Source organism: Podarcis melisellensis (genome assembly GCF_964234715.1).
Source record: "Podarcis melisellensis genome assembly, chromosome: 5".
NCBI lineage: Eukaryota > Metazoa > Chordata > Lepidosauria > Squamata > Lacertidae > Podarcis > Podarcis melisellensis.
Genome location: NC_138537.1, coordinates 64,798,432 through 64,815,056, shown reverse-complemented (window position 1 = coordinate 64,815,056; position 16,625 = coordinate 64,798,432). Strand labels below are relative to the sequence as shown.

Sequence of the window (16,625 nt, the reverse complement as noted above, 5' to 3'; positions counted from 1 at the left end):
CAGTGTTATGATTTCTGAGTTCTCCTTTGGGAAAGAGTGGGATAATACCAAAGACACAGAACTGGTTGAAATTATGGTTTTGTCTATGAAAGTACAGGTATTTAATGAGTAGGAACATAGAAAACTGCCTTATGCCAAGGCAGACTATTGATCCATCTATTTCAACTCTGTCTATACTGATTGGCAGCAGCTCTGATTCCAAGCCCTATCTGGAGAACCTGGGAGACCTAGGACCTTCACACAAACCAGATGCTCTACCAGTGAGCTACCATTCCCCTCTAGATTTTGGCTTTGGGGCTCAGTTGAAGGTCTCTATCTGAGACAGCTGTGCAGCGGGACTTTGTTGAGCTTGTTCAGCTGATGCATGAGGGAGCACTTCTGCATATTGGCTGAGCAGCCTCAACAAGTCTCCTGCTTGTGAGGAGACTTTCCCCAGAGCTGCATGTGCAGCAGCGCTTTGCTGAGGGCAAAGCAGCACTTTGCTGATAAATGAGGAAGCAGTTGCCTCTCCAGTGCTACCCGTCCCAGAGCCTGAAGATCATGTCATCCTCAGGAACTAGAAGAACTTTTGAAGGGGCTCCCCACTTATGGGCATTTACCTTATGCATGCAGAAGCCTGGAATATAATTGCTGTGTAAGTGGGGAGCTGCCTGTATTATATTACAACAACAAAAAAATAAATGTTTGCTGAAATATGTATATTACTTGCAACTGAAGAACAGAAATATGTATTGGGCAAAATTGCATGCAGCAATACACGTAATAGATGACATATGCAGGCAAATGTATACAAAAAACCCAATGCAAATTGTTGCAGAAATGGTGCAAACTGGAAAAATGAAAAACTAGGAAAACAATAAATGACAGATTAATCCAGCTCTACTAAAAAGTAAGCCTACCAGGATTTAGTGCTATGTAAATGACTATATGATTCCAACTTATTTTTTTTAAAAAAATTAATTTTGCTGGTCCAGAGAACAGAATTAGATATTGAACAGAAAGTTAAAGAATGATTTACAAGGGACAGATGTTAGACACCCAATACATTTGAAGACCCAAATGATGTCTTAAAAATGAGAAAAAGATGTGAAAGGTGAACCTCATTTTCATGTTTCTGATCTTTTCCTCAACAGAGTACACCCCCATTTTATAAGATAGAAGACATTACTGTGCCAACTGCTGTGTGGAGTGGTGGGCATGATATTATTGTAACCACCGAGGCTATTGAACGTCTGCTCCCTCGAATCCCTCATTTAGTTTTCTATAAGAATATTCCTGAATGGCAACATACGGATTTTATCTGGGGTCTTGATGCACCAGACAAGTTGTATAAGGATGTGCTTTCTCTGATGCAAAAGTTCAAATAAAGTCTTAATGTAAGGTCCAAACTATATATCTGATATTAATGCAGACTCATATTTTAAAGAAATCTTACATAAATCAACATATTCATTTATGTTCTTTTTTTCTGTCACAAAAAAATTGAAGGTGGCATAAATAGCAAAAATAGCATAAATAGCAAAAAGGATCTAAAGAAAAATACATAACAAAATGGATGGTAAAAATGTAACAATAATCAGGAGTGCAGCCTCTAGTACTACTTATTATTATATTTCATTTTATATTTTGTAACCATGCTTTATAGAATAAACTTGCTTCTCTTCTGTATAAAATTATGGAACTCCCTATCTGAAATCCCCCCACCCCCTTTAAAATGCAATCAACAAATTAACTGCAAATTGAAATATACTCTGAATTTAGTGGTTGATGTTTAGCTGCTGTATTCTCATATTGAACAGGATCCTAATTTTCTAAAGTGATTGGGCAGCAGACCTCTAACTCTAAATTAAAAATCAAACACCAACTAAACTAAAAAAGCACGTGGAGTACAATTTGTCAATTACTGCAGATAAAAACCAACGAGGTAGTTCTATTTGAAACCACAAAACAGTTGCATTCTAGAAATCACATTTGCTGATTGTTTGAGATGAAATGCTTCATAATACTTACAAAGGGTTGGGAAGCCTGGGCCATGCTGTAAACTATGTCTCAGACCCTCCAAGTGCTCCTATTTTCCAGGAATTTACAGAAGCCATCCCATTTTCTGATTTTCTTTTGTTGCTGTTTTCAAGTGAGCTCATCCCACGACATGTCCAGGGATGAGCAACCTGTTTCCCACCACTTGTTGGACATCAGCCCCAGCCCGCATGCCCAACTGTCAGGGATCACAGGAAATGTGGTCTAGGAACAATTAGCACAAGTTGCAGACCTTCTCTGATTAAGATTCCAAGGCATAGGATTGTCTATGTTATAACATAGAAAGTATTAAGTATCTGTTCCTTAGGATGTTTCAGAAGAAGAATCAGCTGCAGCACTCTTATTACCTGTATACGGCATTTACCTTAAAAACCCCCAAAAGCTCTTGAACAATTGGAACAATTGGAAATAATTGTTATCACCAACAGCAAGCTCAACAGATCCAGCAGGAACCCAGTTTATTAATGCAACAGGACAACCTCACTAACCAGCAGAAGTGCTGGTTAGAAAAGACTGCCACAAGTCACATTAGAACGAAGCTTATATAGCAGTTTCAAACACAGCACACAAAGAGTCATAAAACTTAAAAACATCCTTCTACATACAGCAAGAAAGGTTATAGGTCATAGTATGTAAAGATGCATGACTCTCCACTGGTATCAATTTCCTTGGGGTGCCCCAAGACATTTGGTCTCAACTATCCCACTTTAACCCCAGCTACCTTGGCAACCAAGCCTTCAGTAGGGGCCATCTTACTTCCGTGCTCCCAAAACATGTCAAGAAGCTTCATAGCTCAAAACACCATATAAACTTCTCCTTATGCAATGATTCAGAAAATCCCTTGTCATACCATAGGTAAGCATGCCACCCAAAACTATTCCCTTATCCTTCTAAATCAAACACTCTTGTATTCTTTAGTAATAGCCATTTCATACCAAGAACTAACTTAGTTGGTCTTTAAGGTGCTACTGGAAGGAATTTTTGTTTTGTTTTGACTATGGCAGACCAACACGGCTACCTATCTGTAACTGGAGCCATTTCTTTAATCAACTAATACACGCTGTTTCATAGTATATTTTAGATCTGGCAGTGAGAATCCGCCTCTTTCTTTTACATCTATTAAATTTTTATATTTAATCCTTGGCTTTTCCCTTGCCGGATAAATGTAACAATCTCTCTTTGCCATTGTTTAAAGGAGCTCACCGGAATTGTCTGAAATATTCATCTATACCACTGCTCAGAAAGGAGAGTCTCATCCTATTCCATCTTTCTTTGCCTCCTTAATCTTACTCCACACAACCCCATAATTGTTCTTGATAAGATTCATTTATAATCCTTATAAAGTCCGTTTCTCATATAACTGTGTGATTCCTTTGTGTCTCACTGTTATTCCTCCAACTTGTCTTGCTGTTATACTTCTATTACCTCCACTTTTTCCCCTCCCAGAAATCTTGTGCTCTTTGCAGATCTGTACATCTATGACTTTCAGCTTTGTAAGTGGAACTCAGTCCCTCTGGGTATTCCCGTCTAAATGGCATCTTCTGTTTCTATAATGCCTCAACCAAAAATCTGTATTCCTTTCTTTTATTTGGGATTGCAATTTTTTATCTCTCATTGCTCTTGAAGAAAATTGCACCAAAGTCCCCTGGGAGTTTCTTAGCTTTCAGATATGATGATTGACCAGTAATTATATAAGCTCTGTCTATTGAATTCTCCATTATCTCTGGTTGTAGTTGTAAAAAAAATGCCAATTCCTTTGCCAATCTTTTTTTTTTAAAATCTTCCTCCCAAAGCTCCGGTATACCTCTAAATCTCATATATATATATAAATAGAAGCCAACAACCAACTTCCCTTCCTTGACGTCCTAATCTAAAAAAACCTGATGGCTCCCTAGGACACACTATCTACCGGAAAAAAACACACACCAACCGCTACTTACATGCACAATCACACCACCACCCTGCACAAATAAACTCCGTAGCCAAGACTCTCATCTCCAGAACCAAACGCCTGGCTGACAAAGACCACTTGACAACTGAGTTACAGAATCTCTCAAATGTGTTAATTGCCAATGGATACCAGCAAAACAGGGTTACGAAGCTAATCCAAAAAGAAACACCCCCCAAAAACCAAGACACAGAAGAAAACAATGGCATGGCCCTCCTTCCTTATATCAAGGGCACTACAGATAAAATTAGCAAAATCCTCCATAAACACAATATCAAAACAGCCTTTTGCACCAACCAAAAAATAGCCAATATCCTCAGAAACCCCAAGGATAAAATCCAGTTGGAAAACCAAGGGGTCTATGAAATACCCTGCAAAGTCTGCCCAGCCACGTACATTGGACAAACAAACAGACGAATAAATGCACGTATCGCAGAACACAAGAATGCCGTCAAAAAAGAAGAAAAAACTTCCTCTCTTTTCCAACACATGAAAGAAACAGGACACGAAATTAATTTTGCAGATTCCAAATTGCTCTTTAACATGGAACATCACCACAAGAGAATAATCATGGAAGCCATCGAGATAGAGAAACACCCTCACAACATGAACAAGCGTGACGACACATCCCGCTTGCCAGACATCTGGAAATTAGCCCTCCCCACAAAAACTGACACCAGATCCAGAGGCACACAGAACGCTATCACCAATCAACCACACCAGACCCAAACCCAGACCCTCTCCACAGATAAATTACAGACACCATCCAGTAGCCAAACCATGGTGGCACCTCCGGATGCTGCACCCCCCTGCAATCCCTACACAGATCTGGCTGACACAGGCCACAAAACCACAGCTCGCCCCTATACACGAAGCCAAGCCAGAGCACAACTAAGTGCAGTACAGCCATCTTCTCAGAAAAACTCTTCACAAAGTTCAAGAGGTCAAGACACAAAGACTTTAGCAACTAATCCACACCTAATGACCCACCTAAGTGGTACTCAGGATATCACTCAAGAAATCACTCAAGATATCCCTCAAGTAATTAAGGAACAAAAGAAGAAAAGGCACACTAGCCTGGGAACTTCCTCTCTGCCCAGAACATTGGAGGCTATACACCACACCCCCTCAACAGTATTTATAGGAACTCAAACACTGAGATCCTGCTCTGTTCCAGTAACAAGAAGCCGAAAGCACCAGCCTGAAGATGACGAGTGAGACCTCGTCGAAACGTCGCCTAGACACCCCAACTTTTACACGGGAAGACACCCGAGGACACCAAAACCTGCATTCCTGTACCCGTGAAAATCTACGAAAGCATATATATCGCCTAGACACCCCAACTTTTACACGGGAAGACACCCGAGGACACCAAAACCTGCATATATATATATATATATATATATATATATATATATATATATGACTGCAATCTTGTCCTCTAAGGTTTATTTCTCAGCTTGCAGAGCTGACACCTGACCTTGAACTTCTACTATACACTTTTTTTTTGGGGGGGTTATCTTGGCTCCCTTCAGAAAGTTTTAAACTGACCCTTCCAATAGTGTTGTCCTTTTAGCCAAATTTTTAATGTCACTGGTACAATCCTTCAATAACTCAGCCAATGCTAAAGAATTTTGTTCTACAGATAAATGAATTCACATCAAAATCTCACTGAAATCACCTGCAGCTGGCAGTGACGCTTTTCTGCCACGAGCCGTCACCATCTGTCATATCCCTTTTCCTCCAACAGTTGGTAGTATACCTTCAAAAATATCTTTATTGCTTTCCACACCTATCTTCTCTTGTCATGACCTTATTTTGCCACAAGATGGTATTTTCTTAAAGTGTATACCTGTTTACATTCCAGTATGCTCTTTTGCCATAGTCCCAATCCTCAAACCTTTGGAACTCAGCAAAGGATCCCTGGGGGCTCATTGCACCAAATTCAAGTATTTATATTGTATCCAACAGAGTCCATTGGCTACAACTATAAATGGAAAATAATTGTGGTAGAAACAGTCCTTTATTGAATTATTAATTTATGTCCTTCTATTTCACATTTCTCTATCTACTCCTTTCTTCAGCAAACCAAAGTCCCCCTCACAGAAAAAAAAATCTCTTAAATCAGCATACAATCCATTTTAATAGTCAAGTACCTTTCGATATAATTTTAATCCACAAAGGAAATTAAGGTTGAGATTGTCTTACCAGTTATTCTTGGAATAAACCTTGCGTCATTCGCCATCCCCTTATTACTCAACGTGGCAAGATGTTACTTGGCAAAGTAATTTAAAGCCAGTACACAGATTTGTTTTGCTGCTTGTTGTTTACCATTTTAAATGGGTTGTCCTGGCATGGCTACTCCTGAGGAATCAGAAATGGAGTCCCTACATGGTTCCTTCTACCCATCTTGAATGTTGCCCTACGCTGGTACCACTCACAATAGGGAGAGGCTCTCTTTCTGGCTTGGGCTCTCTACACCAGTGTTTCCCAACCTTGTGCCTCCAGCTGTTTTTGGACTACAATTCCCATCATCCCTTGCCACTGGTCTTGCTAGTCAGGGATGATGGGAGTTGTAGTTCAAAAACAGCTGGAGGCACAAGGTTGGGAAACACTGCTCTACACAGCCCTGGTACCCGCTGGGGAGATTGGGGACACAGTGCTGTCACAGCCCCCTTTAAATTCCTCATGAGGTTGCCCTTTAAAAAATGTGCTTGAAAAAGGACAGCAAATTCTAAATCACATAGTCTACAGCAGGCACCCCCAAACTTGGCCATCCAGATGTTTTGGGACTACAACTCCCATCATCCTTAGTTAACAGGACCAGTGGTCAGGGATGATGGGAATTGTAGTCCCAAAACATCTGGAGGGCCGAGTTTGGGGGTGCCTGGTCTATAGGAAAACACAAACAGTATCTATAATTGCATTTTGTTTTCCCTAAATGCAAACTTGAGTCAAGTAGGATTAAAAGCGTGTTTCATGGGGGCCAGGAGATTGAGTCACTGGGGAAGAATTCATGAAAGCTGGAAGGGAGAATTTCCTCTCACACTTTGAATTATTTTATAATAATTTTTTTATTCATTTTCCAAACACATAATTAAGAACAAACAACACACAAAACAAAAACATACAAACATTTAAACATGTATAATTTCATAATCTTATTTTCTGCACCTTCTTTCCCCTGACTTCCCCATACCTCCCTTTCGCTGCATCCTTGTTTTACATTTCTTTAGCAACTCCTCCAGTCAATTAACTTTTTAATTCCCTTCATTCAGTTTTTTTAACTTATTAGTTACAGCTGTAATTCTCTATTTCTTAATCCTTGACATCTTAACACTCCTCAACTTTACAACAATTTTTAAGATATATTTTAAATTTCTTCCAATCTTCTTCCACTGTCTCTTTCCCCTGGTCACGGATTCTGCCGGTCATCTCTGCCAATCCCATGAAGTCGATCACCTTTGTCTGCCATTCTTCCAGAGTAGGTAATTCTTGCGTCTTCCAAAACTTTGCCAAAAGAATTCTTGCTGCTGTGGTAGCATACATAAAAAACGTCCTGTCCTTCTTCAACACCAGTTGGCCAACCATGCCCAGGAGAAAAGCCTCAGGTTTCTTAGGAAAGGTCCACTTAAGGACTTTCTTAATTTCATTATAGATCATTTCCCAAAAGGCTTTAATCCTCGGGCAAGTCCACCAAAGGTGGTAAAAAGTACCTTCAGTCTCATTACATTTCCAACATTTGTTATTGGGCAAATGATAAATTTTTGCAAGCTTGACTGGGGTCATGTACCACCTGTAGATCATTTTCATTATGTTCTCTTTTAAGGCATTACATGCCGTAAATTTAACACCAGTGGTCCATAACTGTTCCCAGTCCGCAAACATAATGTCATTACCGATGTCTTGTGCCCATTTAATCATGGCTGATTTCAACGTTTCATCCTGTGTATTCCATTTCAACAGCAAGTTATACATTCTTGATAAATTCTTAGTATTGGGTTCTAACAATTCTGTTTCTAACTTTGACCTCTCCTTCTGAAATCCTATTTTCCTGTCCTGTTTAAATGTCTCATTTATCTGATGGTAATGCAACCAATCTCGTACTTTTGGGCTCTGTAGTTTAACCTTTTCACCGTCATATTCTAGAATTTCATAATATTTTGGCCATTTAGACTCCATATTAAGTTTTTTCACCTCCTTAGCTTCCATTGGTGACAACCACCTGGGAGTTTTACTTGCCAATAAGTCTTTGTACCGTATCCAAACGTTGTACAATGCTTTCCTAACAATATGATTTTTAAAGCCCTTATAGACTTTTGCCTTGTCATACCATAAGTATGCATGCCAGCTGTCAGGGTTTCTGGGAGAGAGGAGGAGATGACAGAGGAGACGGAGAGCGAGTGGGAGGAGGGGCAGAAGGATGAGGAAGAAGATGACGGAATTCTGAGGGAATCCACGAGTCTGAGCAGCGAGTCAGAGGATTCTCAAAAGGGGGTTACCTTAATCAAGCAAAAGGGAGGAGAAGGGAGAAGCGGAGAGGAGCCCAGTGGAAGACAGACGCAGCAAGAGGCGTCTCAGCCGGAACGGAGTAAAGGGGGTGGAGTCGTCAGCCTCTCGGAGGGAGCAGGATTAGGAGAGAACAGAGAAAGGGGGTTGGAGCAAGGTGTTCAGCCGGAAAGGGTGGAGAGCAGAACAAGGGGTGGTGTAGCGGTCGAAAGAAAGGTCAGCAGCAACGTACGCGCGCCAAGTTCAAACGTAGAGGCGCGCGGAAGTGGAGAGAGCTCAGGGGAGGAGCCCGGCCCTAAAGCCAGAAGGAGGGGGGAAGAGGCGGCAGAGGATTCAGCCTCAGGCGAGTCACGGAGAGAGGGAACCCAGGGGGGCAGGAAGACCCTGCGGAAAAGAAAGGAGAGGAAGAGGTGGTCTAGAGCCAGGCTATTAAGTTGGTGTGGAAGAGGGGAGGAGTCAGAGGGGACTTCAGCGGTCTAACGTGACAGACGTACGGCCACGATGCTGAACTGTACGAGAAGCAGAAATCTTCAATAAACTTTTCCTGTAAATAAACTGCAACGGAGTGAGGTCTCTTGTGAGCTGGGACCCATCCTGGGTGGCCGTGACAGTAAGTCCCCTCTCAGAAAGCAAAAAATTTTTTTTGCGAAGCTCACGAACGGGAGCAGCCATGAGCGCTGAGGAGCAGCTGGTTGCACTGCGGGATCAGGTTACCGCTCTCACATCGGCAGTCATTGCTTCGCAGAAGAAGAATGACGACTTGGAGAAGACGTGCCAGGATTTGCAGGCAAGGTGGGAACACGCGGACAGGGCGGGGGCCCCAGGTTCCAGAGCGGAGGGCATTGCGCTTGGACGGAGGGGGGGTGCCCTGGTTCCGCATTTTAATGGCAACTTGCAAGACTATCCCAATTTCAGAGCGGACGTCGTATATGCACTGCATTTACTCCGTCACGATTTTAAAGATGAGGAGGAGAAAGTGGGGTTCATTGTTTCGCACCTGCATGGGGAGGCCAGGGCTTGGCTACGCAATCTGTGGCGCGAAGATGGACCGGCCCGTCGCAATTCAACTGCGTTCATCAAAGCGATGGATTCTTGTTTTCAATCCTCTGTGGATGTGGACATTGCGCGCCGTCAAATGCACGGGCTGAGGCAGGGGAAAGCGACTGTGCGCCAATACCACTCTAAATTTTTTGCATTGCTCACCGCCTTAGATTGGCCAAAGGACAGTAAGCCGGTCAGAGATCTTTTTTGGGAGGGATTGAGCCCCCCCATCAAGGATGAGATCGCTAGGGGGGACAGACCCCAGACCCTAGAAGACGTGGTGCAACGGGCTTTAGCTATTGGAATTCGACATGAGGGACGTCCGTGGCACGAGGAGGACGGGCCCCAAGCGCGTGCGCAAGCGAGGACTCTCCCTTTTGTGCACAGGGATTTCAGCCGTGCGCACCCCTCGCCAATGGGGAAGGACAGCGAGGAGCCGATGGAGATTGGTGGTGCTAGGGCTCAGAAGCCATCCCAGAGCCCTGTCCCTGGTGCAGCCAAAGCGAAGCCTCCTAGAGGAACCAGGAAGTGTTACATCTGTGACAGTGCGCACCATATGGCGAAAGAGTGCCCCCAGAGGCTCCAGAAGCACACTGCAGCACTGGCAACTGTAACAGCAGAGGTGCAACCAGGGGAGCAGCTTCAGGGAAACGACAGTGCCTGGCTGGAAGCAGAGCTACTGGGGCTCAGCCAGGCGGATCTGTAGACAAGCCCCCAGCATCACTGCAGAGCGTGGACCCTTTGCCTCCCAGACCGGCAGTTCTGCTCACAGCAACACTCCAGTTGCCTGATGGGAGACTCCTCGAGGTTCCAATAACGATCGATTCGGGAAGCAACGCCGACTTCGTGGGACTGCAGTTCGTTAAGCAGCACAACATGGCGCTCCTGCCTGCAACGACGCCTCTAAACGTGGTCACGGTAGACGGCAGGAAGTTGCTGGGGGGGCAAGTGGTGCAGCAAACCCCTCCCATGATGATGCAGATTGGCAACCATCGAGAACTTATTAGTTTCAATGTCACCCACTTATCGGACACACCCATCGTGTTAGGCATGAGTTGGCTGGAGAGGCACAGTCCCGCGGTTGCGTGGTACCAGCGGCAGATCACCTTTTGTTCATCGTATTGTGCTCAGCATTGCTTTCAGACCGATCAGGGAGGAGAAGCCGAGCAGCAGTTGCATCTGGGTATGGTGCAAACAGTGCCTCACAAGTACCAGGACTTCTTGGAGGTTTTCTGTGAGAAGGAAGCTGACAAGTTGCCGCCTCACAGACCTTACGACTGCGCGATTGATTTAGTGCCAGGGGCGCAACTGCCTGCTGCCAAGCTGTACTCCATGTCGGAAGACGAGATGCAAGAGCTTCGGGAGTTCATAGACCATAACCTCAAGCGAGGTTTCATCCAGGAATCTAAAGCAGCGGGTGGCAGCCCTGTGTTCTTTGTGAAGAAGAAAAACACGCCCCAAAAAAGGCTTATAGTGGATTACAGGTTCATAAACAGCTTGACTAAGCCCAAAGCTTTCCCCATGCCCAAGATTGACGACCTTTTAGCGACCGTCAGGAGGGGCAAGATTTTCACCAAGCTGGACCTACGTGGAGCTTACAATCTCATCCGCATCCGGAAAGGAGATGAGTGGAAGACCGCCATGTTCACCCCTCTGGGCACATACGAATACAGAGTCATGCCTTTCGGTCTCCAAAATGGCAGCCACGTTTTTCAAGCATTTATGCACCACGTGCTAGCAGGTCTCCTCTACAAGAAGTGTGTCTGCTTTCTCGACGATATCCTGATTTTCTCGGAATCGCCGGAGGATCACGATAAGGACGTGAGGGAGGTCCTGCAGAGGCTGAAGGACCACAGGCTGTACGCCAAGTTGGAAAAATGCCAGTTTGATGTCAGAGAGGTTGATTTCCTTGGCTACAAGTTGTCCGACGAGGGACTGGCCATGGACAGGGCTAAGGTTCAAGCGCTGTTGGACTGGAAAAGCCCTCGAAATCGGAAAGAGGTCCAGAGGTTCATCGGCTTTGCCAATTTTTACCGCAAGTTTATTAAAGGTTTTGCGAACGCGACGGCGGCTATCACTGACACCCTCAGTTCCAAGAAGAAGAAGTTCGTCTGGACCGAACAAGCGGAGCGGTCCTTCCGGACGCTTAAAGGTCTTTTCGCCTCCGAAGAGCAGCTGCTCCACGTGAATCCCGGCAGACCCATGCGGGTAGAGACCGATGCGTCAGACAGAGCGGTTGGGGCCGTTCTTTTGCAAGAGGATTCACAAGGCAACTGGAGACCGGGTGCGTTCTACTCCCGGAAGCTCAGCAAGACGGAGCGCAATTATACCATATGGGACAGGGAGTTGTTGGCCATTCATGCAGCTTTCAAAGCGTGGCGACACTTCTTAATAGGAGCCAAGCACACGGTGCAAGTCCGCACGGATCACAAGAACTTAGAGTATTGGCGGACGGCTAAGTTACAGACCCAGCGACACATGCGCTGGGCGGAGTTCTTTGCGGATTTCGACTTCAAAATAGAATACATCCCAGGAGACTCCAATGTTATTGCAGACGCGCTGTCCCGAAAGCCGCAATACTTGGAGGAAGCAGCTCCAATCGCAGCAAAGCACATTTTCGCACCGCAGGCGTGGACGTGCGCTACCATCGCAGTCGACCTGGACGCGGTGCGACGCGCGTTGCAAAGGGATCAGTTTGCACAGTCCAAGATGGAGGAGCTACGCGGAGGGTCGCGAGACAACGATGAGTTCCAATTGCAAGATGGACTTTTGACTCGTAAGGGTGCCCTTTACGTGCCCACCGACGATCTTCGAGCCAAGGTTCTGCAACAATTGCATGACGCCCCTAGTGCAGGCCATTTCGGCAAAGAGAAGACGATGGAGTTGGTGGCTAGAGACTTTTGGTGGCCCCAGATGAGAGGAGAGGTGGCGGACTACGTCGCCAGGTGTGATATCTGCCAGAGGTCCAAACCAGTGCACCAGAAGCAGGCGGGATTGCTAGAACCGCTGGAGACACCGCAGCAACCGTGGGAGAGGGTAGCGTTGGACTTTGTTACGGACCTGCCCAGCTCCAGAGGTAAGACGGCGGTGTTAGTGGTGGTGGACTTGTTCACCAAGATGGCGCATTTCATCCCTTGTGCCAAGGTGGCGACGGCAGAACAGACCGCAAAGCTCTTCATCGATCACGTCTTCAGAGTGCATGGACTTCCGCAGTCCGTCTTGTCCGACAGGGGGCGCCAGTTTGTTTCCACTTTCTGGCGAAAGCTTCTGGGCATCTTGCACGTCAAAATCAACCTGACATCGGCGAGACATCCACAAACCAACGGTCAAGCGGAGAGGGTCAACGCGATCATGCAGCAGTACCTGCGGTGCTACGCCAACCAGCGACCTGCGGCGTGGGTGGACTATCTGCCGATGGCTGAATTCGCCTACAACAACACGAAACACGCATCCACCGGGGTGACGCCTTTCTTCGCGAACAATGGCCGTCATCCCAGAACCTTCCCGAGATTTGCGGCACCAGGAGGGGGGGGGCCTCAAGATGCCGACCAGTTTGCAGCGGAGTTGCAAGAGGTGCACGAGGAGCTGCGGAGACATTTGGAGCTGGCAAAACAGGCGTATAAGGTGCAGGCCGATAAGCACAGGAGGGCGGGAGAGGACATCCAGATTGGGGACTGGGTGTGGTTAGCAGCCCACGCGATGCCGGCCAGGTCATTGGCCAAGAAGAAGTTAGGACACAGGCAGCTAGGGCCATATCAAATTGAGGCTAAGATCAATCCGGTGGCTTTTCGTCTAGCCCTTCCGGAGGGTTCCAGGGTGCACCCGGTCTTTCATAGGTCGGTGCTCACTCCCTACAAAACCCCACACAGGTTTCAAGAGTCAGGAGCACTCCCAGAGCCACGTAGGAGGGCGCCTGAGGGGGGGGAATCGCCAAGACCAGAACCTCTTAACGAGGTCACAGAGATACTGGACTCGAGATGGGGGGAGGAGGGAGTTGAATATTTTCTAGCCAGGGAAGGCACTCCGGCCTCTGCCAATAGCTGGGTGCCGGGTTACGCGTTGGACGAACCCCTGTTGAAGGAGGAGTTCCATGCACTTTTTCCGCACAAGCCCATGCCCGAGGAGTATTTTGATGATTGGCTTTTCACGCCCACTTTGTCAGACAGCACGTTCGAGGGTTTCTCCTCACCCGAGGGCCATACGCCCGAAACAAGCCCGACCAGGGATCCGAGACTGGGGGGGGAGGAGACAGGCCCTTGTTGGTGGGTGGATCAGCCAAGGGAGGCATGGAGTCAGGGATGGATGGTAGGTCCTTGGCAGGCAGCGCCAGGAGAAGCAGTGATGGAGGAAGAGACTGTGAGGTCTGTGGGTGGGGAACCCGAGTTCGAACACACATATACGGAGATGACAGAGGAGAACGTTGAAGTGGACAACTTGTATCCTGAACCGACCCCGGAAGAACCACGTTTTCCTCAACCTGCACCCGGCGAGCGGGAGGGGGGAAGGGGGGGCTTCGAGGGGGGGATGGATGTCAGGGTTTCTGGGAGAGAGGAGGAGATGACAGAGGAGACGGAGAGCGAGTGGGAGGAGGGGCAGAAGGATGAGGAAGAAGATGACGGAATTCTGAGGGAATCCACGAGTCTGAGCAGCGAGTCAGAGGATTCTCAAAAGGGGGTTACCTTAATCAAGCAAAAGGGAGGAGAAGGGAGAAGCGGAGAGGAGCCCAGTGGAAGACAGACGCAGCAAGAGGCGTCTCAGCCGGAACGGAGTAAAGGGGGTGGAGTCGTCAGCCTCTCGGAGGGAGCAGGATTAGGAGAGAACAGAGAAAGGGGGTTGGAGCAAGGTGTTCAGCCGGAAAGGGTGGAGAGCAGAACAAGGGGTGGTGTAGCGGTCGAAAGAAAGGTCAGCAGCAACGTACGCGCGCCAAGTTCAAACGTAGAGGCGCGCGGAAGTGGAGAGAGCTCAGGGGAGGAGCCCGGCCCTAAAGCCAGAAGGAGGGGGGAAGAGGCGGCAGAGGATTCAGCCTCAGGCGAGTCACGGAGAGAGGGAACCCAGGGGGGCAGGAAGACCCTGCGGAAAAGAAAGGAGAGGAAGAGGTGGTCTAGAGCCAGGCTATTAAGTTGGTGTGGAAGAGGGGAGGAGTCAGAGGGGACTTCAGCGGTCTAACGTGACAGACGTACGGCCACGATGCTGAACTGTACGAGAAGCAGAAATCTTCAATAAACTTTTCCTGTAAATAAACTGCAACGGAGTGAGGTCTCTTGTGAGCTGGGACCCATCCTGGGTGGCCGTGACACCAGCCGAAGCTATTATCATACCCTTCCAAGTCCAAAATGTCTGTGTTTTCAAGAAGCAGCCAATGTTTCAACCAGCAAAAAGCTGCTGATTCATAGTAAAGTCTTAAGTCTGGCAGGGCAAAGCCCCCTCTATCTTTTGCGTCAGTTAAAATCTTAAATTTTATTCTGGGCTTTTTGCCCTGCCAGACAAATTTATATATGTCTTTCCGCCACTTCTTGAAACAATCCATCTTGTCCAAAATCTGCAACGTCTGAAATAAAAATAACATTCTAGGCATTAAAGGTAAAGGTAAAGGTACCCCTGCCCGTACGGGCCAGTCTTGACAGACTCTGGGGTTGTGCGCCCATCTCACTTAAGAGGCCAGGGGCCAGCGCTGTCTGGAGACACTTCCGGGTCACGTGGCCAGCGTGACATCGCTGCTCTGGTGAGCCAGAGCCACACACGGAAATGCCGTTTACCTTCCCGCTGGTAAGCGGTCCCTATTTATCTACTTGCACCCGGAGGTGCTTTCGAACTGCTAGGTTGGCAGGCGCTGGGACCGAGCAGCGGGAGCGCACCCCGCCGCAGGGATTCGAACCGCCGACCTTTCGATCGGCAAGTCCTAGGCGCTGAGGCTTTAACCCACAGCGCCACCTGCGTCCCCAACATTCTAGGCATTACATTCATCTTAATGACAGCAATTCGGCCTAACAAGGAAAGCCTCAACCTTGACCATATTTCTAGATCTTTCTTTACTTCCGTCCAACATTTTTCATAATTATCCTTAAATAAGTTCACATTCTTAGATGTTAAGTTTACCCCCAGGTACTTCACTTTTTTCGTTATTACCAAACCTGTTTCACTCTGAAATCTCTCTTTCATCCATTGTTAGATTTTTTTTCCAGCACTTTCGTTTTCTGTTTGTTCAATTTAAATCCTGCTACTTGACCAAATATCTCAATTAGTTCTAATACTCTTTTGGTACTAGTGTCTGGCTGTTGCAGGGTCAATACTAGATCATCTGCAAATGCCCTTAACTTGTAGTGTCTGACTCCGACCTGAACTCCTTTAACCAACTGGTCCCTTCTAATCATGTTTAACAAAACCTCCAGGACTGATATAAAAAGTAAAGGGGATATTGGGCATCCCTGTCGTGTACCTTTTTCTATGGGTATTTCTTCCGTTACCACATTATTTACAATTAACTTTGCTTTTTGTTTAGAATATATTGCACCTATACCGTTTTCAAAACCTTGGCCTACCCCCATCCCTTGGAGATTCTTCTTCATAAAGCTCCAACAAATATTATCAAAGGCTTTCTCCGCATCCACAAAAATTAAAACGGCCTTCCTGTTGATGTCCACTTCTAACAACTCCAAAATATCTATAATGTTCCTCACATTGTCTGACATATGTCTCCCTGGGAGAAAGCCGGTTTAGTCCTTATGAATCTCCCCTAACAACACTCTCTTTAATCTTTTTGCCAAAATGTCTGCAAAATTTTTATAATCCACATTGAGTAATGATATAGGGCGGTAGTTTTTGACCTGGTTCTTTTCAGTCTCTGTTTTCGGTATAAGTGAGATAAAAGCCTCTTTCCACGATTCAGGTGCCTTTTTCCCCTCCAAAATTTCATTGCAGACTTCCTTCAGTGGTTGTATTAACCATTCCTTCAGCGCTTTGTAGTATCTGGCGGTCAAACCATCTGGTCCTGGTGATTTTCCCAATTGCATGTTCTGAATCGCACCCTCTATTTCTTGTTCTGTTATTTTCTCATTCAAGATCATTTTACTTTGTTCTGAAATTTTTGGTA

At 46.3% G+C, this 16,625-nt stretch overlaps 1 protein-coding gene and 1 long non-coding RNA gene across 4 annotated transcripts in view; one reads left to right on the top strand and one right to left on the bottom strand.

Annotated features, from left to right (window-relative positions):
* Positions 1-1,427, top strand: part of LOC309370842 (lysosomal acid lipase/cholesteryl ester hydrolase-like) — a 51,180-nt gene extending 49,753 nt beyond the window's left edge. Inside the window, exon 9 of one of the 3 annotated variants that reach the window (XM_081912996.1) lies at positions 1,134-1,427. In XM_081912996.1, the coding sequence (XP_081769122.1) occupies positions 1,134-1,367 (234 nt within the window). In that variant the 3' untranslated portion in view covers positions 1,368-1,427. The remainder of the gene's footprint in view (positions 1-1,133) is intronic. The other 2 variants (XM_081912993.1, XM_081912995.1) reach the window with 2 other exon arrangements.
* Positions 1-16,625, bottom strand: part of LOC309370886 — a 138,099-nt gene that overhangs the window by 50,044 nt on the left and 71,430 nt on the right. The window lies entirely within an intron of this gene.